At 49.8% G+C, this 27782-nt stretch overlaps 1 protein-coding gene across 1 annotated transcript; it reads right to left on the bottom strand.

Annotated features, from left to right (window-relative positions):
* ADAMTS15 (ADAM metallopeptidase with thrombospondin type 1 motif 15) lies at positions 1-27310 on the bottom strand. The gene is made up of 8 exons (XM_045483486.1): positions 25987-27310; positions 13984-14116; positions 13299-13466; positions 12782-13065; positions 7054-7231; positions 5831-6012; positions 5550-5725; positions 1-3554 (listed from the first exon to the last, which is right to left on the bottom strand). The coding sequence occupies exons 1-8, from the start codon at positions 26941-26943 to the stop codon at positions 2780-2782; spliced, it is 2853 nt and encodes a 950-aa protein (XP_045339442.1). The 5' UTR covers positions 26944-27310; the 3' UTR covers positions 1-2779.
* Between the last annotated feature and the right edge of the window lie 472 nt (positions 27311-27782).

Raw genomic sequence — 27782 nt, 5'->3', positions numbered from 1 at the left:
TTTTAAATACTTACAACTTTATTAGGAGCAGGCTGTCGTCCCTGCAGCAGCCAGCTCCCATGTATACACAGTATACACAGCCTAGCCAGTACCCAGGTCCTTCCATCCTTCTGCAGCACGTGGAATGCAAAAGAACCAAACACAAAGGGGGCTCTGTAAGTGACAGTGTCTAGTGCCTTTGGGAGCCAACTCCCGGGCTGGGAACAACCAAGCCCCCCAGCTCACCCAGCCCTCTACTCCAGCACAGCAAGGTTCACAAGGTTGGACTCCTCTAGTCAGTGCACACAAAGGGCAGAGGAGGCAGGGGGCTCCAGAGCCCAGATCCTTACTGGTCCACACCCCATGGAAGAAGTTTCTGGAGCCCACAGAATCTCCCTCCTCTTCCACAGACATGAGATACCACCTTAATTTTTTTTTTTATCCCATCACCAGAAACCTATACCTTGAGGCTTGTCTCTGCTCAGCCTTGGAGAGCATGGTTGGATTAGCAAAATGGTCAAGGATAAGACAAACCTCCCAAGTTGTCTTGGTCATACTTATTTTAAAAAGAAAAAAAAAAAAAAAAGGAAGAAGAAAGACATCACAACAGAAAAAAGCACTGAGACCCAGCTTGTGTCAGGAACAAGGTAAGTTGTCCCTCCTTGAAATAATTTGTAAAGCTGCTCTGCTAGGGGGCCAGTCACCCCCACTGATGGCAGCTCCCTTCCCTCCCACCCCATTCCCCTGCCCATTCTGCACAGCCCCTGTGCCACCACCTCCTCACCAAGGATGGGTGCACCAAGCACAGGGTGCAGTGCTATCGTCGGCTAGTGGGGGTCCACATCTGCCCTAGAGCCCTGGGTTCCCTTTGATGCTGCAGCCCCACAGTGTTCACCCATGCAGGGGGGAAGATTCCTCCTCACTTCAGTCTTCAGAAGTGACTGCAGCCCTGCCTCAGAAATCCACATGCCCTCAGCCCCTCTGGGGGAGCGCTGTTCAAGGGCTCAGCCTGGGGTTAGGCTGGAATTTGGAAAACCATCCCAGAGGCTTGCCTGGATGGCTGGTTTGTGGGTTCTGGCTATTAGGGGATGCCAAATAAAAGGAATGAACCCCTTTCCCAGGGAAGATACTTGCTCTGATGTCACCTTGCTAAAGTCCAGTATATATTACCTGACTCAGAAGCAGAATCCCCCATGTACATGCTGGAGCAGCTGCACCTTCAAGAAATACCCTGCTTAACCAAAGACTGCTAACTCCAAAACATCTTCCCATGTGGAGCTATAGGAAACACCCTGGTATCTATATCCCCAACATGTTTCCAGTATAGACAAGAGTTCCCATTGTGGCTGCCAAGGGCTTCTGGGTCAGATTATTGATTCTTGGTGTCACCTGAAACCTGTCCCCAAGGCACTTGAGGAGAGAGATCCTGTCTTCATATTTGGAACACCAGTGGGTGGTTGGCTGGGCTATGAGGAGCAGGACACAATGCACCACACAATCATCTTTGTGTCTGGACAGCTCAGTCTATGGAGGACAACAGCCAGGTCTGCTGGAAGCACCAGGGTCACCACTGCCCCTGGGGAGGGACAAATGTTGGTTCCCAGAGAGCATAGCCTGAGGTAGCAAACAGTGAACCCCACTATCCAACTGCAATGTCATGTGATGTGCCCAAAGCCAGACCATATGTAGCTGGCCAGATGAAAACCAACCTGCAGGCATTTGGATGTTCAGCACCTAGCCCTCTGTGCATTTCCCACGCCCTTCTTAGTGGGGACAAGACCATGGCCACTCTGAAGGTTCTCTGAGGCAACACAGAGCTAAGGTAGCAGCCCTATTTATACCTGCCTCTCTGGAGGAAGAAGCCATCTGAACTGGGGCCTCCTCCTCCCCATCCCAGGGTGTTGTGCGCCGTAAGTTCAAGCCCAGCCACCAGTGATACAGAACCCCCTACATCACTCTTCAAACTCCGTGCTTTACCACAGAATCCATCATCACTTGTATTTTATTTTAATGGTCAGATCCCTCTTGAAGAAGGCAGTAGGCTCCCTATTGGCTTCCTATATCTATATGCAATGTGTCAGAGGGCATGTACTTGGAAGCCCTCCCACCAGCCTGATGTCATAGACAACACAGTGAGAAGAGGTGGGTGGCTCTTGAGGGAGGGCCAGGAGTAGAAAACCGATGAGAAACCTCCAGACTCCCCCTACACATATACCTCTTCCCAAACGGGGTGGCCCAGGCTCCAGTTATACCTAATCCCACTCTCCCACCAGTTTTTGCCCACCCCAGCCATTTTTCATTATTCAGTCCTTGTCAGTCAGAAAGAAAAGGTGGGCTGACAGCACCATCAAAACCTGCCTGTTCAGAAACGGCTTAGAGCCCCCCGGGGCCACCTGAGGGTGCCAAGCTGCTGGGCCATGGCTCTTCCAGCAGCCTGTGGCCTCCCTGATGGGGGCCAAGGTCCCTGAAGTTCTTCCTGGGAGGTGCCCATCCTCCAGGTCCCTTGGAAACCGGGCCCCGGCGCCTCTACCCAGTGCCCGCACCTCTCAGCCTCTCCCAGAGACTGGGCCCTGGAGGAGCCCGGCGTGAGGTAGACTGTGCATTAGTCACTTGGCTTCCCCCACCGAGGCCAGGGAGGAGGAGGGGACCTCTCACCCCTGTCCCTGGTCCTTGTCCCTGGAAGTGGGTGACGTCATGGCATGGACCCCCAGCCACTGCCCTCTGCCCACGGCTCCAGCTGGTCAGAACACTGGCAGCACCAACTGGGCAGAGAGTAAGAAGGAGAAAAGGACAGTCTTATTCAGCATGGCCTCAAGATACAGAAGTCCAGCTCCTGGGGCTTCCGGCGCAGGTTGCACTGGTCCCGAGCCAGCAGCCGCCCTCCAGGGCCCAAACACTTGAGTGGACGCCTCTTAAATCCCCGGCCGCAGCTCTTGGAGCAAGGCGACCAGGCACCCAGCTCCCAGGTCGGGCAGGGCTCCCCACAGACTCTCGTTTCCACCGGCCGATAGGCTGCATCACAGGCAGATGCCACATGCAGCCCTGGGGGACCACGACAGTCGACCGCCCGCTTCTGCAGGCCACTGCCACAGCTTGCAGAGCAAGGCCCCCAGCTGCCTGCCACCCAGCGTGCAGGGGGCCTGTCGCCCTGCTGCTCCACCTGATTGGAGAGGCTGAGGACACTGTTGTGGAGCACAGAGGGGCCCCGGGGGTCCTTGGGGTGAGAGGCCTTGTCTTCCCGAGGCTCCTTGGGCAGATAGAAGGAGTAGCGGACCCGGGGTGGCGTCATCTTGCCCACAGAGAGGACCTCCACGGTCAGGGGCTCCAGGATGGGCCGGGAGGCCTGCAGGCTCTCCACCGCGGTCCCCGTGCCGCTATAGCGCAGTAGGCTGCCCTTCACCACCAGGTCCCGCTCCACGGCCGAAACCACGAAGTGCCCATTGAGCAGGTACTTTCCCTGGCTATTCTTCAGGGCCAGGTAGTTGTCATCTCCAATCAGCCCCTTGTAGCCACGCTGGCGGATGTCGATACTCGAGGCACCCGCAGGGATGGCCACCACAAAATTGTAGCCATGCCTGTGGTGAGAAAGGGGATCATACATTAGACACCTGCCTGGACATAATGCCCTCATCCCCCTCTAAAGTCATAGCTGATGCCCCTTTCACAACCCCTGCAGGAGGTCACCAAGATGGCAGAGACTGCTCAACCACAGCACGGAAGGTCAGGGGGGGCACACAAACTGGAAGGCAGTACCTCAGATTGTCACCACATCATCTGAAGCTACATACACTGGCTGTACCACCCTGTGGCCTTTTTTATTCAGGATATTTATACTGTGGTGAATTCTTTTATTTTAAATTTTTTTTCATATGTCTTTATTTTAAGGGGGGGGGGGGCATAAAGAGAGAGAATCCCAAGCAGGCTCCAAACTGTCAGCACAAAGCCCAACGTGGGGCTCAATCTCACAAACCATGAGAGATCATGACCTGAGCTGAGATCAAGAGTCGGATGCTTCCCCGACTGAGCCACCCAGACACCCCTACATGGTGATGAATTCTAGGGCAGAAGTAAAGCACAGGTTTTGGAGCCAGACCCATCCCTATCACTGGCTTAGCTGTTGGCCTGGGATAAGTCACTTAGCTTGTCAGTTGCCTCATCTGTGAAATGGAGATCATAATCACACATACCTCATTAAAGCACCTAGAGCCTATGGCACAGTGCCTGTCATCCAGTAAGCACTCAATGCATACTAACTGTGAGAAGGAGGAGGAGGTGGAGGAGGAACAGAAGACAAGGCTTCAGTCCCTGAGCCCAAGGCTGGGGCTAGACGTAATGAGACACACTGGCCCTGGAGTCGGGCACCCAGATGAAGCCCTGGCTTGGACACCACCTCCTTGGTGGCTCAGACAAATCAGTCTCTCTGGGTTCCAGCGTCCTCACCCATACAGTGAGGGGGTCAAACTAGATGATATCTAAGGCTCCTTCCAGCTCCACTAGTCCATGAAAGGAGTGCCTGCCATTTAGCCAGTGAAGCAAGTCTGGGGGTGTTTACCTTTAATTCTCCACTTGGTCACCCCCTGCAGATCCCTGTGAACACCACCCACCTGCAGTGCCGCCTGTTCCCAGAAAACTTGCCCACCTACAGGCCCAGCAGAGGGCACTGTGTCCAGAAGAGGCAGCTGAGGCTCCTGGACAGCCATCTAGGCCTTTCTATCATAGCACCTGGCCTCCCAACTTTTCAGAGCCAACCATAGCCTTGCTCAACTGAGAGCTCAGGGACTCCGCTTGCTCCAGCTCCTTCCAGAACCTGAGGCAGGACTTTCCAAAGGAGCACATTCCCCCTGAAAATAAAAGGGAACCTGCTGGACTTCAGAAAGCCGGGCTCTGGAGGTGGGAATAGAAGAGGCTTAGAGACATTTCTTCAGCTGACCCTGTACACATCTCCCAGGAAGAGGGAATCGATCAGTCCTAGCCACTCACTCTGCCGTTTATTGCCATTCTCACCTCAATCTCATCCCTGAGGCCAGGGCCTCAGGCTCCGGGAGATGGGCAGGCTGTCACATTTTGTCCCCAGGCATGTTTTGTGTTTTGTGATCATCATCATGAACATTTGGTGAGCATTTATTATGCACCAAGTACTACACTGAGCATTTTACTTAGAGTAACACCCTTAATCTTCACAATAGCACAATAGGAAATATATTCATGTCAGGCCCACTATACAAGTGAGGAAATCCAGAATTCCAGAGACGTTGTCACATGTTCAAGATCATCCAGAAAATGGGTAACTGAGATCTGAACACTGGCCAGTCTTACTCTAGAACTCTAGATAGACTCTAATGTTTCTCTGCCATCTCCCTAAATATCATCTCCTTTTCAGTGGTGGACTCCTCAAGCATTCATCTCTGTCAATTGCCTGGCTGGCTGGCTGAATATCATACTCCCAGAAGAGTCTGAGTGGCCCCTACACCAACGGCACAGCCCATTTACCCCAGTCTAACCCAAGTTTCCACCACCTGGGGGCAGCTGCACTCAGCCCTCCTCCCCCTGCTCCAGGACCCAGAACTCACATGGGCTTGGTGAAGAGGCCTGTCACCTTCTTACAGCTCTTATTGTCGCCCCCGCACACCCCACACTTGTCGAATTTCTTCTTGGAGCCCAGGTTCCCATCACAGCCAGCCTTGATGCACTTGCCTTGGACACAGACCGAGGTGGAGTCAGGAGTACATGGTGTACCATCCACCACCTGCAGTGCCCCCAGGAAAGGGAGAAAAGGAAAGAAGGGCAGTTCAGCCAGATGCATCCCAAAGACTTTGTCTCTGCTTTGGTTTCCTGCCCCATGCTCACTCACCTTGGGTGCCAACACATAGAAGTAGCCGGTGCCATTGGCTCGGCAGATGAGCTTGCACTTGTCCCGGGGAGAAACACCTGAGTACTTGGGCACCCATGCCACGGCAAGAGTGAGCCGGTTGGTGCTATGGTTGTAGCCATTGAAAGCCTCACACTGCTCCTCCCGGAAGCTCTTGCCGGAAGCTGAGGAGGGAGGAAGCACAGGCAGGAAGCTAAAGGGAGGAGTGATGGGGGAGAGAGAGCCCTCCTCCCCAGGGTGCTCAGCGCCTGTGGCCTTCAACACCTCTTACCCTCATCTGAGTTATCCTCATCCCTTCTCAAAGAACTAAAGCAGGCTAGGACCAAAGGATGCAGGTCACAGCCAATCACACAACCCCCAAGCAATGGGCTGCCTTCAGTTCCCTCCATAACAGACACCCTAAACAGTTTGGGGCTACACAATCCTTCAGGAGTCTTCTGAAACTATTTTCAGAATGTTATGACATGAATAAAATAAATTACATCAACGACAAATAATACTAATTATACTGATATACAACTATCAATATATATCAAAACATATTTGTGATATGTGTGCTCCTTGTTAGCCCAATACATAACAAGATTCAATAATGAGTCTAATAACCACCGTCATTTTTAAGTAGTGATGAGAAGAAATGGCATTCTGAGAAATGGCAATAACTGAAATGTCATATGAACATATCCAAGATCTCTACTGGGGACAAAGTCGCGGGTAGTGCCACTAGCATTGCAGTTTGCTAATTAAAAGAAATAATAATTTTAGATAGAAAGATTAGTAAAAACTATACTAAACTACTCACTGAAGGGAATGATAAATTTTAAATTTAAAAAGGCTAGTAAAAATAGAGATGTAATTTTCTCCCCTCCAAGCTCATGGACCCTGGATAAAGAGTCCCTGCTTATGAGTGATGGGCTTGCGAGACTTAATTAACTAAGAGGACATCTAGTGTGTCACTCTCTTGGGCCACTTAGCCCCCCAGCCTAAGTAGGGGGAAGAAAACACCCCCGCCCAAGGGGAGTGGGGAAGAAATGATCCCAAGAGGAATCTGCTCCTCTGCACTTCCAGACTTTGTCCTAGGGGATAGAATCTTGACTGCTGTCAATCTGCAGCCATGAAGTATCCAGAGTGTGGAGGATGAGGGAGGGGTGCCCTCCAGCCTCGATGTCCCCAGGCACAGGCCAACACTGCCCTCCCCTCCTCACCTGAGCTGGGGCAGGGCTCCAGGTTGCAGGATCGGTATTTCACCCTCACCCCCTCGCAGTATTTGCCCCCATTGGCAGGGGTGGGGTTGCTGCACTGCCTCCGGGCCAGCTGCACGCCCCCCCCGCAGGTGCGTGAGCAGGGGCCGTAGGGCTCCCATTTGGCCCAGGAACCGTCCACCTATGAGAAAGAGTCCGTCATACTCCTGCAGTGGCCGGATGCACACCGGGAGCCTGCAGAACAGCTACATGGGTACAGCCCCCACCATTCCATCCCGTCCCACTGGAATGAAGTCCACTGTGGATCATAAGGGGAAAATGACAAGCAAATGGTCAGGGTCCACACAGCGCCCACAGAACACTTCAACCTGGTCAGTAACAAATGCCAACTGCACCTAGTTATAAATGAGGCCACTCAGAAGACAAGCCCCTTTGGGCTATGGGGTCAGATAGCCAAGTTCTGTCATCATCTCTGCCCTCACCACATGGGTGGTCTTGAGCAAGGGGTGAAACCTCCTTAAATTTAAGGTGCTTCATTAGCAAAAATGGGACCAGTAATACTCAGGTGTGAGATCAGACAGATTTAAATGATACATCGTGTGTGAAAATTCCTAGCACTGTGTTGGCCACCGAGCAAGATGGGTTTCTCCTTACCTACTCTTAGCGTATTGACAAGAGTCTCTAAATCTAAGGCAGGGGCGGGCCCCCAGTCTTGCCAGAAAACCTTGTTGCCATAGATACTTGAATATTTTTATTTATAAATGATCCATAATCCAGACTCCTCTCCAAACCAGACTTAAGCAGATCTTAAGCTCAATCGGGCTGAAATTGAGAAAGTTTCACTGCAAGAGGTTCTAACATTTGTGCTCAGAGGAAATGAAGACAGGAGACTACAAAGCAATCCCAAAACTTTGTTTGGCTTCAGGGTGAACTATGCAGTGTTGTTTCATTTTTCAAGAGGGTGGAGAGGGGAAAGAAACGGTATAGTCTTCATTATTGTTTTTCTTAGGATGCCAGTAAAGCGAGTTTTCATCCCCTGAACACACATCAGTTGGGCAACAAAGAAAGTGGCCTAGTTGTACAAGCCTGGGATTAAAATGCTCTCATACATCATCCAAAGTGACTAACCCACATGGAGCTAATCAGGAACTGGCTGCATGTAATCTAAATACTTTAACTTAGGCATATGCAGCATAGTTATTCTATCTGCCCTTCTGTCCTATAGCTTTTGCTTCACTGAGTCAACATGTCTCTCATCCAGTGAAAGAATTACTTGCTGTTAGCCCCGCCTCCTCCTGCAACTAGCACCCCACCTCCTCCTGGCCTTTCACTTCCTAAGAGTCTCTACATTCGCTCCTTCCACCTCCTCCCTCCTCGGTGCCTTGTAATATGGGTTTTGTCCCCATCACACCTGGGAAGCTGCTCTCTCAAAGGCCTGACATGACCACTAATAAACTGAAGAGTCTGTGTATACACCTCATTTTCTCCAGTTTTCCTTCAGTACTTAACACTGTCTCTGCAGCTTCTGAGATGATGCTGTTGTGTCGTTGTTTTTAAACTTGCATCACTTTTTCCACCCTGTTCCTACAGAAAACATTCATCTCACAGGAAACACTCCTGCCATGTGCCACTCATTCACCAAAAACCTGTTGAGTTCTTACTCCATGTCAACGCTGTGTGCATCAAATCCCTGCCCTAAAAATGACTGCATCCCAGCAGGGGAAGATAGACAATAAAAATAGGCCTGGGCATATAGTGTCAGAAGCGGTTAAATGCAGGCACTGGGGAGAGAGCGGTGGGGAGGGCCTTGGTGAGGTGGGCTGCTCTCCATTACAGGGGGTCATGGAGACTTCACTGCAGAGGTGACGGTGGTGCAGATGCCTGAAGGAAGTACAGGAGGGAGTTGTGCAGATAGGAGGGAAAGAGCATTCTAGGCAGAGGGAGCAACGCAAAGACCCTAAGGAGGGACGGGCCTGGAGTGCTCCAGCATCACATGAGCAAGAGAAACAGGAGGTATAGGCAGAGAGAGGACTCACTTGTCCAGAGCACACGGAGTAAAGTCCCTGAAGGGTTCTGAGCATGTGGCATGACCTGACTTACATTTTAAAGGACCCCTCTGGCCGCTATGTTGGGAACAGTCTGTGAGGTGTAAGACCAGCAGCAAGGAGATCAGCTAGGGTGCCAAGAGCAAGAATCCAAGGGGGAGTTGACAGTAGCTTGGCACAGGGTGGAAGCAGATAAGGTGGGAAAAATAGTTCAATTCTGCATCTATTTTGAAGATAGAATCAACAGGAATTGCTGAAATAGTAGATGGGCGGGTGTGAGAGAACAGAGGGTTGGCATGAGCAACGGGAAGATGGAGTTGCCAAAGCAAGTTCAGGACAGATGATCAGGAGCTTGGTTTTACAGATGTTATGTTTAGGATGCCTATCTGAATGGAGAAATCAAGATTCAGCAAGGCATGCGAGTCTGTAGATCAGGACAGAGGTCTGAGCTGGAGATACACATCTGGGAGTCTTCAATGTATCAGTGTAAATGGTACTTAAAGCCATTGGCCTAAATGAATCACCTAAGAAGTCAGTGTGGATAGTGAGGAGAACTAAGGACTGAAAGCTGGAATGCCCAACACGGAAAAACAAGAATATGAGGAAGAGCCAGTGAAGGGGACCAGAAGGGGCAGCCAGTAGGGAGAAGGGAAACCAAGACACGAACCTGTGTTCCCAGGGGAGAGAGTGATCAGCTGTGTCAAATGTTGCTAACAGGTCAGACAATATGAGGATGGTAATCAATCACTGCCTTAAGCAGTGTAGAGGCCATTTGGCGACCTTAGTTAGAGTTATTTTTAGAGGAATAGTGGGACTGAAAGCCAGATTGGAATGGACTCCAGAGAAAAATGGCAAGACAGGAACTGGAGAGAGAAATTTCATACCACTCTTTCCAGGAACCTTGTGGTAAAGGGAGTCAGAGAGATAGATTTTGATTTATGGAGAGGAAGTAGGATCAGGAGAAGTTTTATTTAAGATGGGAGGAATTATAGCAAGTTTGTATCCTGATAGAAATAATTCAACTCAAGAGAGGAGAAATCTGACACTGCAGGAGAGAGACGGAAGAATTTATGGAGCATTTTCCTTGAATAGAGGGGATACTATCCTAAGCGCAAAACACTGCACCGCCAGGCCCCATATGAGAATGTGGGCAGCTCATCCATAGCAAAGGAGGAAAGGTAGAGATTACAAGCACAGAAGCAGGACAGACAGCAGATGTGGTGGTGGGAGTTGGTGGAAGTTCTCTTCTGATTACTTGATTGCTTGTTTTTTTATTAGTGAGATGGGAAGAAAGGCCACTGGCAAAAGTGGAAATGAAGAGAAAGGGTTGGTAATGGCAGAGAGAGGCGAAGGTGTGACATAATCGTGTAGGATGTTGGGAGGACGAATGCAGTAAAGGAAATAAAATACCATATGACTCCTGAGCAACATTGCAGGCCCCCCTAAGTTGTCAGGCCATTAGTTTAAGCTGAACCCACTGAGCATGGTTCTATGTCTTTCTCCAGCCGCACTCACCTCCACCTGCACAGTTGAGTGACAGTTGGATTCCACCAGGACAGTGGTTTATCCTAGCGAGTACGACAGAGAGAGGCAGGGGCATGGGAGCCACGAGTGTACATGAAGGAGTGATTTTAACAATGGACCACGGAATTGCAGCTCAAGAAGGAGGTTGGTGAGGGCACAGGAAGAGCAGGTGGGACTGAAGAATTGCTGGAGTCCAAAACTAGAGGGCTGGACAACAGGGCCTTGGTAGTCAGAGTGTGATTCTTGCAAATGAGATCCCAGGGCAGCACTGGGGCTGTGTGATCAGTAAGATAAGCTTTGTGCTTTGACCTCGGCTGATTAGGGCAGTGTCCTTTGTGAAGGGCCAGGGTGGTGAAGGGAATGTCCAGAAAAGAGACTGAGGATATGGTGGATGTTGCTGTTGATGGACTGAGAATTCCAGAAAGCATGTGGAAATACTGCCTTCTCAGATCACATTTCCTATATCCAGTATCCTCTTGGGCAACATCTTTATCCTCCAGACTCCTCTTCCCAAGAGAAGGAGCTGGCCATGGCTGGCCTGTCCTTGGGACCTTCTGGTGGTCAAGGCAACCCCAGACTAGCCCCAAACCACACCCCCAAAGATGTTTCCTATATAGCTCTGGCCTGTCCACCCCTCCAGCTTGCCCCACCTCCCTGACTTTGCTCATCTCTGCCTGTTGAGACCCTACTCATTCCTCAAGTCCCTCTCCAAATCCAACCTCCTTGCCAAAGTTTTTTCAGACCCCCCCCCCAGTCATCATTAATCTCTCATTCCTTATTCCATGACACGTTTTCACACTTCTGTCTTAACACTGAATACATGCCTCTCTGGGTCTTGAATTACAGTGAAATTTCTAGCTTCCCCACTAGACTGTGAGCCCACTGAGACACAACCCATGTTTTATTTCTTTCACTGACCACCACACAGTACCTCACATAGTTCTCTGAATACAGTGGGATGATGCCTAATAAATGGCCAAAGCCTTAATTAAATATATGTTCCCAAAACATAGAACAAGATTTTACATAATTGTGTACCAAACCCAGCTCAGGGCAACTGATAAAGTGCTGGCAAATGCTTTTGTATTATATTGCCCCCCTGTACATAAAACCCTAAGACAAGGCCCTCTGCATCCAAGACAAGGATGGGGAAGGGACCATCATCTCCAGGATCCAGAAAGAGGATGGACTGCTTATTCCTGTCCGACAAAGTCCCAATCCCTTTGTGACCCCACCCCCAGACCAGAAGAATATAAAGTTTTTATTATATTCAGAGAATATGTGGGGTTTAAAAATTGTTCTTATTCAACTGTTATTCTTTTTACCATGAAAAAAATAACTTTTGCTCAGTTATGTCTCAGCTTCAAAAAACAATCACGACAGAAACTTGGTTTGGAATGTAGCAAATTACTGAAGCTTGCCCAAAGGTCTGTTTCCTTTCAGTTCTGAGCCTGGTTCGCCTCTGGCCCAGAGCTCCCTGGAAACAGAACACACTCAGAAATAGATGATAGGGACACCTGGGTGGCTCAGTCAGTTGAGTGTCTGACTTCAGCTCAGGTCATGATCTTGCAGTTCACAGGTTCGAGCCCTGTGTTGGGCTCTGTGCTGACAGCCCAGAGCCTGGAGCCTGCTTCAGATTCTGTGTTTCCCTCTCTTTCTGCCCCTCCCCCACCCACAGTCTGTCTGTCTGTCTGTCTCCCTCTCCCTCTCTCTCTCTCAAAAATAAAATAAACATTAAAAAGTTTAAATAAAGAATTTAGAGTGAGTGCTCAATAAATTTAGTCATCATTATCATAAGAAAAAGAAATAGCTGATAAGGGGAGGCTGGAAGGAGCCAACAAGTGAGGAATGCCAAATATCTAGTGATTGGCTTTGGGTTCAGTGCTCACTCCTCCCCAGGTAGGATGAGGCACAGAACTCAGGGCTGGAACCCCTTATTCCACATGAAAGACTTTCCTCACATGTCTGAGGCCTCGCCAAGTTCTCTGACCTACCATATCTCTTGCCTCCAGGCTTAGAGTCAAGAAGGGGATAGGACCACAGACAGGTAAATGGAGGCACAGTGCAGCAATGTGACACAATTATGGCTACACAGCAAACCTGTTCCCGCTGGAGGCCTCCAAGTCCACCCCCTGCCTCCCGCTCAGCTCCAGCACACTCACCCTATACTTATGGAGGTTGTGTCTCTCCACACAGGTCCCCTTGAGGCAGAACTTGCCCTCGCCACAGCTGGTGCCATCTGCCCAGGGGAAGTGGCGGGTCTGGCACACCATCTGCCCCTTCGCCTTGCCAGTGCACCACAGTTTGGTGCAGTACTGCATGTAGGGACAGGGCTTCGAGCCCACACCAAAGGCAAGCTCACACTGCTGGCTCAGGCTGTAGCTGGCACCCGGTAGGTCCTCAGGCAGGGAGATGGGCTTGCTGGGTTGATCCAGGAGGCAGTCACCTACAGGGAGCCAAGGACATTCATCAAAGATGAGTTGAGAAAGGTGAGCTCAGCCAGCCGTGAGTCTGAATGATAGGGAGACATTGAAGCAAGAGCCAGTGGAATGGACTCCCTTGAGAGCCCAACTCTTTGGGCTCATGCACACCTTAGGTAACAGAGGACAGGTGCAGAGAGGTAGTGAGCAGTCACTCCAGTGACAACCCCGAAGTCCCTCCTCTGTCACCCTGGCTTACCATGCCCACTGTCCAGGAAGTCAGTGACGATGGCAGCACTGCAGGCTGACCAGGGGTTGGCACGGTCAATCTGGATGAGTGTTGGGGACATCATGTGGTTGGCTCGGAGTTTCCCAAACACCTCCTCACACACTTTCACATTGTCATGGGGCATGTTGAACACGTGGCCTGTGGGGTGAGGCAAGAGGACTCAGAGGGCAGAAGGATGTGGGCTATGCAGTTTTAAAGCAGCAGGGCGGAGGGGAGGGGAGGGCGGTTCAGCTGAGGAAGCTAAAGAGCCCATGTCAGCAATTTTCAGGCTGGTCATTTCTTCCTAGTGATAGACTGACTACTTTGCAAATGTTAAGATAGTGTTCTTGTGTTCTCTGTCCTGTCCATCAGGCTGTGGGCTCAATGAGAGCAGCAGTGTTATCTAATATATTCTCCCCTTCATGCTTAATTGATGAGATACTCTGACTGCTGAGTCAGACAATATTGCTGGCCAACTGGGCTGGGGCAATCAGAAAAAATAAAACCAAGCGATTGCTAAGGCAGACTCTGACCCTAAGAAAGGATCCCTAAAGCTTCAGGACATGAGGAAGCAAAGACAGATGTCTACCCCCTAACCAAAGCACCCAGGGCAAACCCAAAAGGACCCCAGAGGGGAGCTCTCCTCCCTGTACCCAAGAGTACCCTCCAACCTTACCCAGCTCATGGGCAGTGGTGAAGGCTGATGGAAGCCCATCATCCTCGATCACAGAACAACTTCTCTTGGGGTCGCACATAGTGCCCACATCAGCCATGCCCAGCGTGTCACAGGTGGTGGCCCCACACAGGTCCTGCCAGGGTGGGGGAGAAGCAAGAAGCCAGGCAGAAATTAGGATGGGGTACAGAAGGAGCCTGGAGGAAAGAAAGGCATCCTATGGGATGCTCAGCTCATCCCAACTCCCAGTCTAACGAAGTCCAGCACCTTCCTAGACAGGTCCTTTCTCTCAGAGGGTTGCAGGGCTACACATAGAATCAACCCAGACTGAGGGAGGAAGCATCAGGAAGAAAGCCCTATGGCTCACTGAGAAGATTGTGCCCAAATCCTACTCATAGAGATCCTGTGGGAGGAAATTAGGAGGTACAAAATTAAACTACAAGGTCATTGCTTTATATAGAGACAGACTTCCGAACCAGAAAATGGTGAGGTTCCAGTCATGGATAACTGAGGCAGGTGGGAGTGGAAGGCAAGTGTGTTCCTCATCCAGAGTCAGTTCTGAGCAGTCTCGGTCCTTGCAGAGTGACTGGACAACCGTGAATTAAGCTTAGATTCTCAGCCAAAGTGTCATGGGCCAAGGACCCGCCCAAGCCAGAGATTTGGCTTCCTTGAATTGGGAGGAGGCAGAATGAGGCAGATACAGTCTCCTATCCAGACATAGCTCAACTGGCTGCAGAAGTTCAAGGGGACCACTGGCTCAGCGGCCGCTAGGAACAAAAAATAAATGAACTGCCACCTAAGACAGTCCCTCTTTTTTGTACTGAAACCTGCATCAGAAACTAGGACTTCCGGGGCGCCTGGGTGGCTCAGTCGGTTGAGCGTCCGACTTCAGCCAGGTCACGATCTCGCGGTCCGTGAGTTTGAGCCCCGCGTCGGGCTCTGGGCTGATGGCTCAGAGCCTGGAGCCTGTTTCCGATTCTGTGTCTCCCTCTCTCTCTGCCCCTCCCCCGTTCATGCTCTGTCTCTCTCTGTCCCAAAAATAAATAAACGTTGAAAAAAAAAAAAATAGAAAGAAACTAGGACTTCCTGCAACAACCCTGATGGGAAGCACTTCTGGGGATGGATATCTTAATAAACTTATTGAGCCATCAATGCACCTACATATATTAAGAGCCCAGGAGTTGGAAACAGGACAAGATACTTAATCACAATAGAGAAGACACTGTTGAATCAGTGATACCGGTATTCTTTCCATTACATCCTTGTCTTCATTCACAGTTTACAAGAAACTATTACATGTATCATCTCATTTTAATCCCCCAGAGAGTGTTAGGAGGCAGATACATCATTATATCTATTTGTCAAAGGTGAAAACTGAGGCCCATGCTCACAGTTAATCATGGCGATGATTTATTAAATGCTGACATCGTGTGTGTACTTAACGTGCATGACCTTACTTAATCCTCACAACATCCCGCTGGAAGAATGACTGCTATTATCACCTTCCACAGGCAAGGAAGCTGACGCTCAGAGAGGCCCAGGTCACAGAGCAGAGATGTGCACTGGGGTCTGTACGACTGGTACCAGCATTCTTTGCACCATGTCACAGCTGATTGGTCAGCAGCTCCTAAGTGAATTCCCAGGAGAAAGAGTGGTGTGTGTTCTCCATGGTAGCCAAGGCATTCACATAAACACACCCAGAGCTGTTCTCAATCTTATTTCTCTTTAGGGCTCTGTGCACGTGCGTGTGCATGCACATGCTGATGGTGGGGAACAGCTGGGCAGCAGAGTTAGTGGGGCCAGGAGGCATAGGAGGAAAAGTGGTCATAGTACAGAAAATCAGCAAAATTTAATCCAGAGCCTTCCAAAGTTTACCACCTGAGCAGTCAAACTTGGCTTCCCACGGTCAGGTGATAGTCACACCTCCTAATGAGCGTTAACTCTGGCCAAAGAACTGGGAGGGTAATCAGACTCCAGAATACACAGGTCAACAATGAGCGGTGGATGCCTGGCCTTGATCTGCTGTCCTGGGCTCACATGTGGCATGTCTGCCGTTTCTTGGAACCCTTCAGGGTGAACCTCAAACTCCCTCTCTTCCAAGTACTCTTCCCTTTCCAAAGGCTCACTCTTCCAGAAAGTTCTCCTTCCTTCAGAGTTCCGAGACCTAGAAGAGAACTGCTATCAAAACCTGGGAGGGGAAGTTCACCTGACAAGCAGTTTAAGGAACACAACTGCTGAGGAACAGGGCAGGGTCACACGGATCAGCTTGAGAATGGAGGGAGAAGAAGGCAGGGGACAAAGAAGGAAAGAACAGAGGTTTGCACAGAGGCATGGAAGGGGGAGGGGGCTGGGCCCATTCATCCCTAGACACTATAGTACAGCCTCCCCGCTAAGGCAGGGGTCTCTGAAAATTCTCGTCTAGTGGTCACAGCCCATAGGGAGAGCCTGTAGGACAAACATGACACCATCCTGGGGCCACCATGCACACTCACTGCGGGCTTTGTGTAAGAGAAAAGGCATGGGAACAAGAATGGAAAAGCCTAGACTCTGGCCCTGGCCCCACCGCTAAGTAGATGTGTGTTTTGGGGCAGGTCACTTCTCTCCTCAGGCCTCAGTCTCCTCTGCTCCTTCCCTGATCCCAGGGTGCTCAGCCCCTTCTGGCCCTGTAGGTTATGAAAGGAACACATACAATGATAGACTTCTAGAATGGAAAGAACCCTAAGGATGATCTTGTCTACTAATCCATGAAACGAACTCCCAGAAAAGTGAAGGTCACCCATGTGGACATTCAGAATCCCATCTGCTGCTCTGCTCAGCAGAAATGGTGAGACCAGACTGACAGCTCAGACTGGGGTCTAAGCAGCCACTGGAGCTCCACTGCCCAGCAGCCCGCCTCTGCCGCTGGAAGGTCCTTAAAGCCAAAAAAAAGGCCTCCATTCTTCTCCGGGAGGGTGGATTCTCTCTGGAGCATAGACATGCAGCTGCAGACCCTTCCTGGCCAGGAGCAACCTGTTCTTTCCATCAAGAAATCCCGGTTTCCCTGGATCAAACAAGAGGAACAAGGAAGGAGCCGGCAGATTTCCTGAGGGTCAGGGTGTAGCTGAGAGCAGCAGGCTTGCAGTAACCAGTGTCTTCATTGTGGGAAGATGCAGCTGTTTGGGGTCAGGGGCTCTGCTTGGCCCTCTTCCCCCAGCCAGGGACTCAAATGAAGAATTGCGGGATCTTAGTTCTTTGAACGCCTACAGGCAGGTGTGCAGGGCTCAGTAGTGCCTCATTTGTGGCACTGAATGTCTCCACCCTTCTGGAATGAACTCAGATGCACTCAAATTGCCTTAACCTCTTCAGCTCAGGCCCTTGTCTCCAGAAATAGAAACTGTTCTGGTTCCTTCTGCCTGGAGGGTGGAGGCACATCCCACCCAGCCCCTACCTGCCTCACTATTTCTGGTAATTTGCCATTTCTCCTTGAAGCTACAGCTGCTGTTCCAGATGACCCAAGAATCATCTTGGCCAAGACCCTGGTCTTCCCAGGTTATTGTTTTCACACTGTACCTTTTCATAAAATAATTTAGGATTGGAGAGCCATGACTTGAAAGCAAGCACCTTGCAGTGGCCCAATCCACATTTACCATGCCCACTCCCTCCACGCCTCACCACAACTCCTTGTGGCCTTCCTTCCCACCTCCTCTCATTTCCCCAGCCACATACTGAGATGCTCATATTTTCCAGCAGTACGGGGTGGAGGACCCACAAAAATCAAGCACATTAACTTTTTTTTTAATGCAGCAGAAGATATGTGTTCTCATGCAGCCAACTTCCTACTCATTATGAACTCGTAAGCATGTGGGCCAGTGCTTATATTCATGGCCACACCGCAGCTTCCAAGTATTATACTCACACAACTTGGGAGTCAACCTCTCACTCTGTAGATGAGGAAACTGAAGCTCCATGAACTCACCCAAAGCCATACAGCTATTAACTAAAGAATGAGCTACTGAACCCTTTTGACACCAAGGCCAGCAGGGGTCTTTGGTCTGAACCACAGCACTCTAGTTAGGATAGCATAAGTACTGTTGAAAACCACCCAGTGCTTGTATTAATATTGTGCCTTTAACTTGTTTCCCATCTGAATCTCTGGCGTGCATCTCTGTATTTCCTCATCCAACCCCAAATCTACCTCTGTTTGTAATCCCTAAGCATGGGAGGGCCTTGCTTTGCTAGAAGAAGGGGAAAAAATATAGCAATTCTGGGTGTCTGGGCAATGGGACTAGGGATGCCTGGTGAAGAAGAGAACCCACTCTGGAAACATCTATCAGCAGAGTGGGTTTCGCTAGAATATTAATTCCTCAAGATGTACAAAATGGTGTTACAGTGGGAGACCAAGGTAACTAAGACAAGAATAAGAGAAATCCAAAGCATGCAGGAAGACCAAGCTTTTTCTGGAAATCATCAGTTCAAGAGAGGATACATATCGAATACAATGTTAATAGCTGACACTGAGCTGCTACCAGGTGCCAGACACTGTTCTAAGAGCTTTCCTGTATTAGTTCTTGAATCTGTACAACAGCTTTATGAGGGAGATGCCATTGTCAGGCCCCATTTTACATATGAGGCTCAGAGAAGGTAAGTTACTAGCCCAGGATCAGTGAGCCCAAGGTCAGACAGGAAGGGAGGGGCAGAGTGAAGACTGAAATCCAGAAGTGCCGCCTGAGAGCTGAATGCTTCCCTCACATCAGTACTGCTTCCAGAGATGAAGGGGCTGGGGAATCTCAAGATGGCAAGACTTTCCAGCCCATACCCTCAGCCCCCAAAGCACAGGTTGGCCACTGAAGAGGGAGAGGCCTGGGAGAGGCCTGGGGAGAGGGGAATGACAGGATTGACTGCCAAGAGTGCTATTAGAGCAGCGCCTGCACCCCTTTCCTGGTTGAGCAAGCTCCTGGCTCCTTGCCCCACACCTGCACTGACACACTGACCCCGTCCCTCCTATGCACCCTGTCTGCTGGCTCCCTGCTGGGGCCTCTCCTTTCTCCAGGGCAAAAGCTGATGGCAAAGAGCCAACACGAAATGCCAGAAGAACCTGACCCCTCCCAACCCTGCAGCCTGACAGCTGAAAACACTGAGTTAATGATCCCCAGGAAGGGAGGTGAGCTACCTAAGCACCCAGAGCTACACACACTCCTTTCACTAGTATCAGTGCCTTCCTCCCATGAATACATACTGAACAACGGCAGCATGCACGGCCCACTGGAGGGGCTACAAAGACACAAAAAAGTCTTTTTTTTTTTTTTAGATTCATTTATTTATTTTTTAGATTCATTTATTATTTTTTAAAATAATTCTCCATCCCTTCCCCTGGGGTCTGTTAAGTTTCTCAAATTCCACATATGAATGAAAACATAAGATATCTTTTTCTTTTTTTTTAATTTTTTAATGTTTATTTATTTTTGAGAGAGAGAGACAGAGACAGAGAACGAGGAGGACACAGAGAGGGATATACAGAATCTGAAGCAAGCCCCAGGCTCCGAGCTGTCAGCACAGAGCCCAATGAGGGCTTGAACTCACAAACTGAAGATCATGGCTTGAGCTGAAGTCAGCTGCTTAACCAAATGAGCCACCCAGGCACCCCCAATATCTCTTTTTCTGACTGACTTATTTCACTTAGCATAATACCCTCCAGTTCTATCCATGTCTGTTGCAAATGGTGACATTTCATTCTTTTTCATCACTGAGTAGTATTCCATTGTGTATATATACCACATCTTCTTTATCCATTCATCAGTTGATGGACATTTGGGCTCTTTCCATAATTTGGCTATTGTTGATAGTGCTGCTATAAACATTGGGGTTCATGTGCCCCTACAAATCAGCACTCCTTGCTTCAAGGAGTTTACAAGTCAGTGGGAATGTGCGGAGTCCATAGTTTTCACACAAAAACAGACATGTATTAAGTGTACTTACAAGTACAATGAGACAGAATGCTTTAAAACAGGGCCATCCCAAGTGTAAGTTCTGGCAAAGGATCTGTAGATAATTATTCAACAACAACAAACATACTGACAGACCACAAAGGTAGTGATGACAACAGGTGCCTATTCTGGAATACCCAGTAACTTATCCTTGATAATGCCTTTAAGTTCAGTACCATTGTCATCATCATTATCCTTCTATGGATAAGGAAAATGGAGTCCAGGTGGCTGATTCGTTCAATGACCACTGCTAAAAGTCAAGTGGCAGGACTGAAACTCAACTCTGCTTGACTCCAAGCCCATGTTCTTTCCATTGTGCCACACAGCCAAGACCAGGCATCAAGGCAAGGTGTGGGTAAGCACCATGAGTGGCACAAACATCTACCAAGAAGTTCAAAGACAGGATGACAGCAAGACCAAAGGAGGGAGAAAACCTCATTTGCCTTCCTGTCTAAACCAGCGTTCAAGAAAAAGAAAGAAGATTCTGGTGCACATTCCTCCTGATGTTTATAGCAGCATTATCTACAAAAGCCAGATTATGGAAACAGCCCAAGTGCCCATCAACTGATGAATGGATAAAGAGGATGTGGTATATACATACAATGGAATATTACTCAGCCATCAAAAGGAATGAAATCTTGCCATTTATGACATGGTTGGAGCTAGAGAATATTATGCTAAGTGAAATAAGTCAGAAAAAGACAAATACCGTATCATTTCACTCATATGTGGAATTTAAGAAACAAAACAAACAATCAAAAAGAGAGACACAAACCAAGAAACAGACTCTTAACTATAGAGAACAAATAGATGGTTACCAGAGGGGAGATGTGTGAGGGGATGGGTTAAATAGGTGATGGTGATTAATGAGTGCACTCATGATGAGCACCAGGGGTTGTATGAAGTGCTGAATCACTAACTCATATACATGAAATTAATATTACACTCTATGTGAACAAACTGGAATTTAAATTAAAAAAAAAAAAGATTCTGGTGCACACTCCTTCCTCCAAACTTCCTCCCCCATCCTCCATTATTAATATAGGCTTCCTTATTTGGTATAAGTAAAAGAAGGACGGAGAAGAACAATCACCTTCCAAGTCTGGGAGCAACCATATTCCACTCCTTCCTCTCCTATTCCCCTTCCTCCCTCCTCCCTCCTCCCTCCCAGAAGTAGTGTTCAGTTTCCATTCAGTGATAAAGATTAACAAACTCTTAAATACCAAAGCTACAGGTACCCCTCTTTGCTAATATCATCCAAGGTCCAAATTCCAAAAGATTCTGACAAAACTATAACTCTTTTTATTGTATTAGGAGATATGTGTAAAATACATGTTATCATTTTATTACCTTTTTTTAATTGAACGCTAAATTTCACTGCCATATGGCAAGTCATTTATTATAGAAAGAACTAGCCTCTATCTCAACTGAGCCTCCAGAGTGCTGTTCCTCTCTACACAGTATAGAATACATGCATGTGCCCCCATAAAACATAGTACTACTCAAGGCCAAAACAAGGTAAGCACCAAGCTGGGGACTAAGAGGCAGAAAGGTGAGGACATGAATGAAGGAAACAGAAGAGAAGAGAACAATGGCAAGCAGCCTGCCCTGGAGAATCTCAAAAGAGGAGAAACAAGAGCATAGAAAAAATGGTGAGGGGAGATGGGGAGGGAACGGCATACAGTCCTACTAAGTGCAACAGAATAGGGGCGCCCAGGTAGCTCAGTTGGTTGAACATACAGCTTCCACCCAGGTCATTATCTCATGGTTCATGAGTTCGAGCCCCACATGGGGCTCTGAGTTGACAGTGTGGAGTCTGCTTGGGAGTCTCTCTCTCTCTGCCCCTCCCCCACTGGTGCACTCTTACTCTCAAAATAAATAAATTTGAAAAATAATAATAAAAATAAAATAAGTGCAACAGAATAAATAAAGTAAATGAAGGAATACTCATGCAGAAAAACCACAAATTGCAAATCCTAAAAAACAAAGTCTGTTCAAAGGAGAAAATGTTACAAATAGCAAAACAGATGGTGGAATGGAGAAGAGGGCCTCCTGCAACACAGGAACAAGTTTCCATTCCCATCACCACCAGCTCCCAAGCCCAATACCTTCTTGCCACCTGTCCCTTGTCCCCTTCCCTCAGAGGGCCTTCCTGGCTCTAGCCACAAGAAGAACAATCCCCCACTGGACTTCCAACCGAGGGCTCATGCCTCCCCCATGGCACTTAATACACCCTTGTGTAATGAGCTATTTCCTTGTCAGGCTCCCAGATATCCAGTGAATTCCTGAGAGCTAGAGGCCACATCGTAATATCTGTACCCCCACAGCCCAGGACAGTACCTGGAAATAACAGCTGCTCAGTAAGCACTTTTGAAACGTAGAATAAATTCACGAAAGCTAGTCTGCCACAAAGTTACCCAAATTGCAGAGGCATCGGAGGTTAAGGGAGAGCAAACTGAGAGAAATGCAATCCTACTGAGCCCCAGCACCAGATACCTCATTCCTGCTGCCCAAGGCAACAAGAAGCCACTGAAACTTGTCTTCTCACGGAAATGAATGTCCACCCAGAAAGACTGGCTGTAATTCTCCACAGATCCTGGTTCCAATCCCGTGCTGACCTCACCCTGCTGTTATGAGTCTGGAGACTGATTGCTTTGCAGAATCAAATGTGCGCTCCTTCTCCAAGACCATGAACTGACTCTGAATCTTTAAGAAAACTCCTCAAATTGCCAAAATATTTGTTGTATGATCAATTCTTTTTTTCTCCTTTGCGCACAGCAAAGTCTCCTCCCTGGGTCATGTCTTTCCAGTGTTTTGATTTCAACACCCCACACCCCTCCCTCTGCCCGCCAAGAGGACAGCAGCGTCTCCCCATAGCCTGGGCCCAGACTTGTTTTCATGCACAGCAACTCTGACAGTGGGTCAATGGGGGTGCTCCGGTGCCCATCAGTCCCAATGCTCCCACTGTTCCCCCTTCAGGTACCTGGCACCTGGAGCTCTACAGGTGCTGTTCTTGCCTCTTCCTCATAGGAGGAAGTACAGTCTGATGGAGACTGACCCTTCCCTGCTTCCTTCCTGTGTGCTATCAGAGTCACTAGCCATTTTTCAGAATTTTCTGGGGGGAACCAAGGAATAGGTGACTCTAAAGATGTCTGACAGTTCAAGATCCATTATAGACCAAAGGCGATTAACAAAATAAGCATATTTCTAAAAACTTGTTATCCAAACAAACCATATACAATTGACCCTTGCACAATATGAGGGTTAGAAGCACTGACCCCCATTGCAGTCGAAAATCCACACATAACTTTTGGCTCCCTAAAAACTTAACTACAAATACCCTAGCGTTGACCAAAACATACCAGTAACAGTCAATTAACACATGTTTTGTATGCTATATGTATTATACACTGTACTCTTACAGTAGAGTAAGCTAGAGAAAAGAAATTGTTATTAAGAAAATCATAAAAGAAAATCCATTTAGAGTCCTATACTGTACTGGAAAAAGTCCACCTGTAAGTGGACCCATGCAGTTCAAACCCATGTTCAAGGGTCAACTGTAAATACAGATAGATAGATAGATAGATAGATAGATAGATAGATACAGATAGATAGATATGCAATCCTACTGCATATCCTATATATATATTTTAGTTTGAAAAAGCATTGCTTACACCAACATTACAATAATCAGGGAAGTTCATACCCGACTTAAAGGATTACTACTAAACCTTACAAAGTAAAACACAAGTTTCTCTTGCGTTGGAGTGCAGCAGGAGACTCCTCCAGGTTCCCGGAGACCACATCTGCCTTTGTCTACAAAGAGCAGCTGCAGGCTCGTGTTCTCACCACATACTGTACCTTCCCCAGGGGAATTCAGGAATGAGCAGTTCCTAAGACCCTGAGAATGCTGCAGGCCCTGAAGTCTGTGCTGGCAAGGAGGCGAGGCAGAGATGTTTACTCGAAAGCATTAAGCACATACCTGGATGTTGGTCCTGCCAACACAGCTTCCCCACTTTCTGGCTTCGCCCTCTAGAAGCCTAAGAGAAAGACAGCTTCCAAAATTCACATCTTGCACATCACTGCTTCTGACCCAAGTGGCCATGCATCTTGTACCCATTATGCATGGTTAGCATAGCCTCTGGGTCTAGACACCACTGACAAACAGAAGCTGTCATGCTGCTTGATTGCTTCTTCTTTAAAACGCGAATCCTTCTGATGATGTGGCCCATACTCCCAGCAGGAGTCCTCTTTCTAGGGCTGGCTCCAAAAGTCAACCTAACCACAAAGCGGTGGAGACTGAGGTCTGTTACGTTAGAAGCACTGAGTGACCTCCACAGGGGCATCCCAGGTAGCAGATGGGCCAACAGCTGCTTTGCCCATTAAGATATCCTGTTCTTGGCCTTGCTTTTTCCCCCCAGCAATCTGACTGCCGAGTTGGTCTGTGTGCAGAGGTCGAAGCCACCTCCTCTGCAGTTTCCCCATGACTCAGACAGTGTGTGCAGGGGCTGGGCAGTGGCAGCTCTACAGACCTCAATTGGAAGAATGAGTGCAAGGAAACAGACTCAGGCCAAAGACCTCCCTAGAGGAACCAGGTGGTGGGAGGAGAAGGCTGGGAAAAGAGGAAGTTCAATTCCAGGAGGGGACAGGCGGTGCCAAATGGGTTAGTGTGGAAGACTTTAGCTCCAGCCCGGTGTGTGCCAGTGCAGCTCTGAGTGGCCTTTGGAAACAGTGGAGAGTGACAGCCCCATGGGTAACCAAGGATTCTGTGCCATTCCCAGAATGACGTGGTTATGACAATAACAAAACAAGAGCATGGCACCAATTCAAGTTGCAATCCCCAAAATCAGAGGAAGCGGGTCACTTGGATGCCCCTCTTCCTCCCAGTCCCATGAATCTGAGAAGTTTCAAGAATCCAAAATCTTCAACATACCCAGTCACCACAATACCTGTGAATGTAAATTTTCATAAAGCCATAGCAAAGAGCAGAGGTGCTTCTGTGATCTGACCATCTTTCCATTCCCAACACTCAGTACCTTGCCAGTCCTGCACCTGGGGTCTCCAGATGCTCTTTACTAAGCTCACACCACCTGCACACTGCCAGGGGCAGAAACTGGAGCCCTACAGTCAAGTGTGGTCATCAGAAGTTTCAGTGAATCGGTGTCATAAGTAACCTCTGCTGCTCTGCTCCATAACACACATCAGGGCAAATGGGTCACCCTCTGCCAACAAGGAAATGGGAAAATTGAGAGATTTTTCCCAACTCGGCTCCAAGTGCAACTCCACTTGAAACTCCAACCTCCAAACAGGTGCTTGAACTAGATGGCCTGCTCTGAATGGACTGGAATCCCCTCAAATGGAAGGCAGGCCCAGCACACAAGGGCACAGGAGAAGCAGCAAAGAAGGACGGAATGCTCCCAGTACTTGAGTCTGTCTTTTTCATTTCAACCCACAAAATATCCCAATTGATTCCCTTCGTCCCCATCCAGGTTTTCCAGGCCCAGGACAGAGGATAACTGAACATGTTACCCAGAAGAAATGTAGCCAGGCTCCGAACTGGAACGCTTGCATCACCTTCCAGTTTCACAAGAAGGAAAAGAAGCCTCAGAAGAGCTGTCTGGAAGGATTTAGACGCCCTGGTTGAATAGGGGCGGACCTTTCCCGACCCCTCCAACACCATCCTCAGAGCGCCTCCTATCTGCCTTGGAGGCACACTGCGGCTCCGGGGCGGCAACTTCCTGGGTTCCGGCCCCTCCGCGCCTGATCTAGGAGGCGCTGATTGGCCACGCCAGGCCAACACCTTCTGAAGTAGCAGGCGCTCCTCCGACAGCCCACGTGCATCCAGATGCACGTGAGCCGAAGCTCCACGGAGCCCAGGAGCGGACTGTCCCTGTTAGAACCAAAGTGGGAGACGGGAGAGATCAACAAAATTTTAACCCGGGGTCACTTGCTTGGCACAAAGGGCATTTGGAGAGCTAAGGACGGTGACCCTAAGAAAATGGGGTTATCTGGGTCCAAAGAGGTGACAGATCATCTAACTCACCTGCCTGGTGAAGAGGATGGCTGTGTCCCAGTACTCTGGGTGTTTGTCACTCACTTTATTCAGCTTCTTCTGCCAGGCGCAGAAGTTGCGCAGCGTCAAGGCCGCGTTGCTCGTGACCTTGGGCCCGGCGTCGCGGTCTCCGAGAAGTAGCACCTTGACCACAACGATGGTGATGGGGTTGAGGATGCTGGGATGGCGGTAGAGTCGCGCCGCTGTGGCCAGCAGCGTCAGCAAGTAATGCTCCAAGTCCGCGCCGTGGAACTTCACCATTGACTCGTCTGCCACCACCAGTGTCTCCACGAACCGCGGGATAGACACGAAGCGCTTGGCGCGCCCGGACCTGCGACGGCTGCGACTCTCTCCTAAGCCGGTCCCTCGCGGCTTATAAGGGTCCAGCGCCCGCAGGATGGCGGGGTTCCAGCCTGAGGCCACCCCGCAGCGAGAGGTGGGATCTCCGGGTGGCCCGCCAGGGGAGCCCCGGCGCTGGAGGAGGTGTGCGCCCTGGCTGTTGCGCTGCACTGCCTGCGCGCTGGCGTTGGGGAGTGGGCTAATGACATACTCAGCGCCTCCGTAGCCAAAAGCTCCGCGTAGACCCCCGCACAGGCTCACAGCGGCGAAGGAGTCTGGTTCGGCGTTCACGTCCCCAGAGTAGAAGCAACGTCGCAAGTCTGCAGAGCTCCCGGTGAGTCCCGCGAGGGGGACGCCCAGATGCTCAGTGGCGAAGGCGGGCGCCAGGAACTGAGCATCTGGAGTTAAGTGTAGGTAAAAGTCCTCCTGAAATGCTGTTATCTGAAAAATGAGTCCCTGGTGCCCGGAGTCCTCGGGACCCCTCCGGTAGTAGTGGCGGCCATTGATGTCCGGGTCCAGTCGAATGGGAACCACCACCTCCTGCTCTGGTTCTGCCCCGCCAGCGGGTCCCCCGGCGAGAGCCAGGGTTAAGATGCCCAGCAGAAGCATGGCGCCGGGCAGCGCACTGCCGCACTCTCAGAAGGGCTCGGCGCGGCTCCCCGGCCGCCGGCGAGTCTCCTTGCAGCAGGCACACGGGAACCACCAACGCTCCGGGGCAGTCCGCAGCTCCCAGAAAGCAGAGCAAAGGGAGAGAGACTCCTCCCAGAGCAGTGAGCGTGCACCGAACAGCCCGCGCCTCCTACCTGTGCCTTTCCAAGCAAAGCGCGCCCTGGGAGCTTAAGTACAATCGCTGTCAAGTGCAAGGACAGAGATTTGCAGCCGAGAACTAGAGGGAGGTGCCGGGCCACTTCGAACCGCAGCCACTCGCTGCGCTGAGAGCCAGGAGCTGGGCGAGCCTATTAAAGGCCCCCTCCTCTTTGGACTGCCCAGTCAGCGCCCCTCCCTCTCTCCCCTCCCAGCCTCCCAAAGCTTGCAGCCCGAACCTCCCTCCAGGGGCCACCGGAGAACTCGGTCCCGCCTCCAGAGCGAAGAGCCACTTGGCGGGGAGGGAGTGGCGTTGAGCTGAGGCAGGAGGCGTGGGCTGGCTAGAGAAACCAACGCTTATAGTCTCGGTTCGCATTTTGCCCTCGCGTTATGCCCCAGTGCCCCCACACACCAGTTACTTCCGTCACGATAGACATCTGTCTGCTCCCTGGGTCAAGGCCTTTATCTCAAGGCAGTTAGGGTCAGGAGCTGGGAATGAAGACTCACCGTTGACCCCTCTTCTCCCCTCCCCATCTTAGGCCCGCCTCACCCCTCCCATTGCAACGTCCCTCCTGTTTTCTTCATCACAGAGTCCCCTAAAAGACCCAGAACCAAGAATTGTCCCTGTAAATGTCATATCGTCA

This window comes from Leopardus geoffroyi, chromosome D1 (assembly GCF_018350155.1).
Source record: "Leopardus geoffroyi isolate Oge1 chromosome D1, O.geoffroyi_Oge1_pat1.0, whole genome shotgun sequence".
In the NCBI taxonomy this organism is placed as follows: Eukaryota; Metazoa; Chordata; class Mammalia; order Carnivora; family Felidae; genus Leopardus; species Leopardus geoffroyi.
Note: the sequence above shows the minus strand (reverse complement) of the source record. Positions and strands in the feature narration are given on the sequence as shown.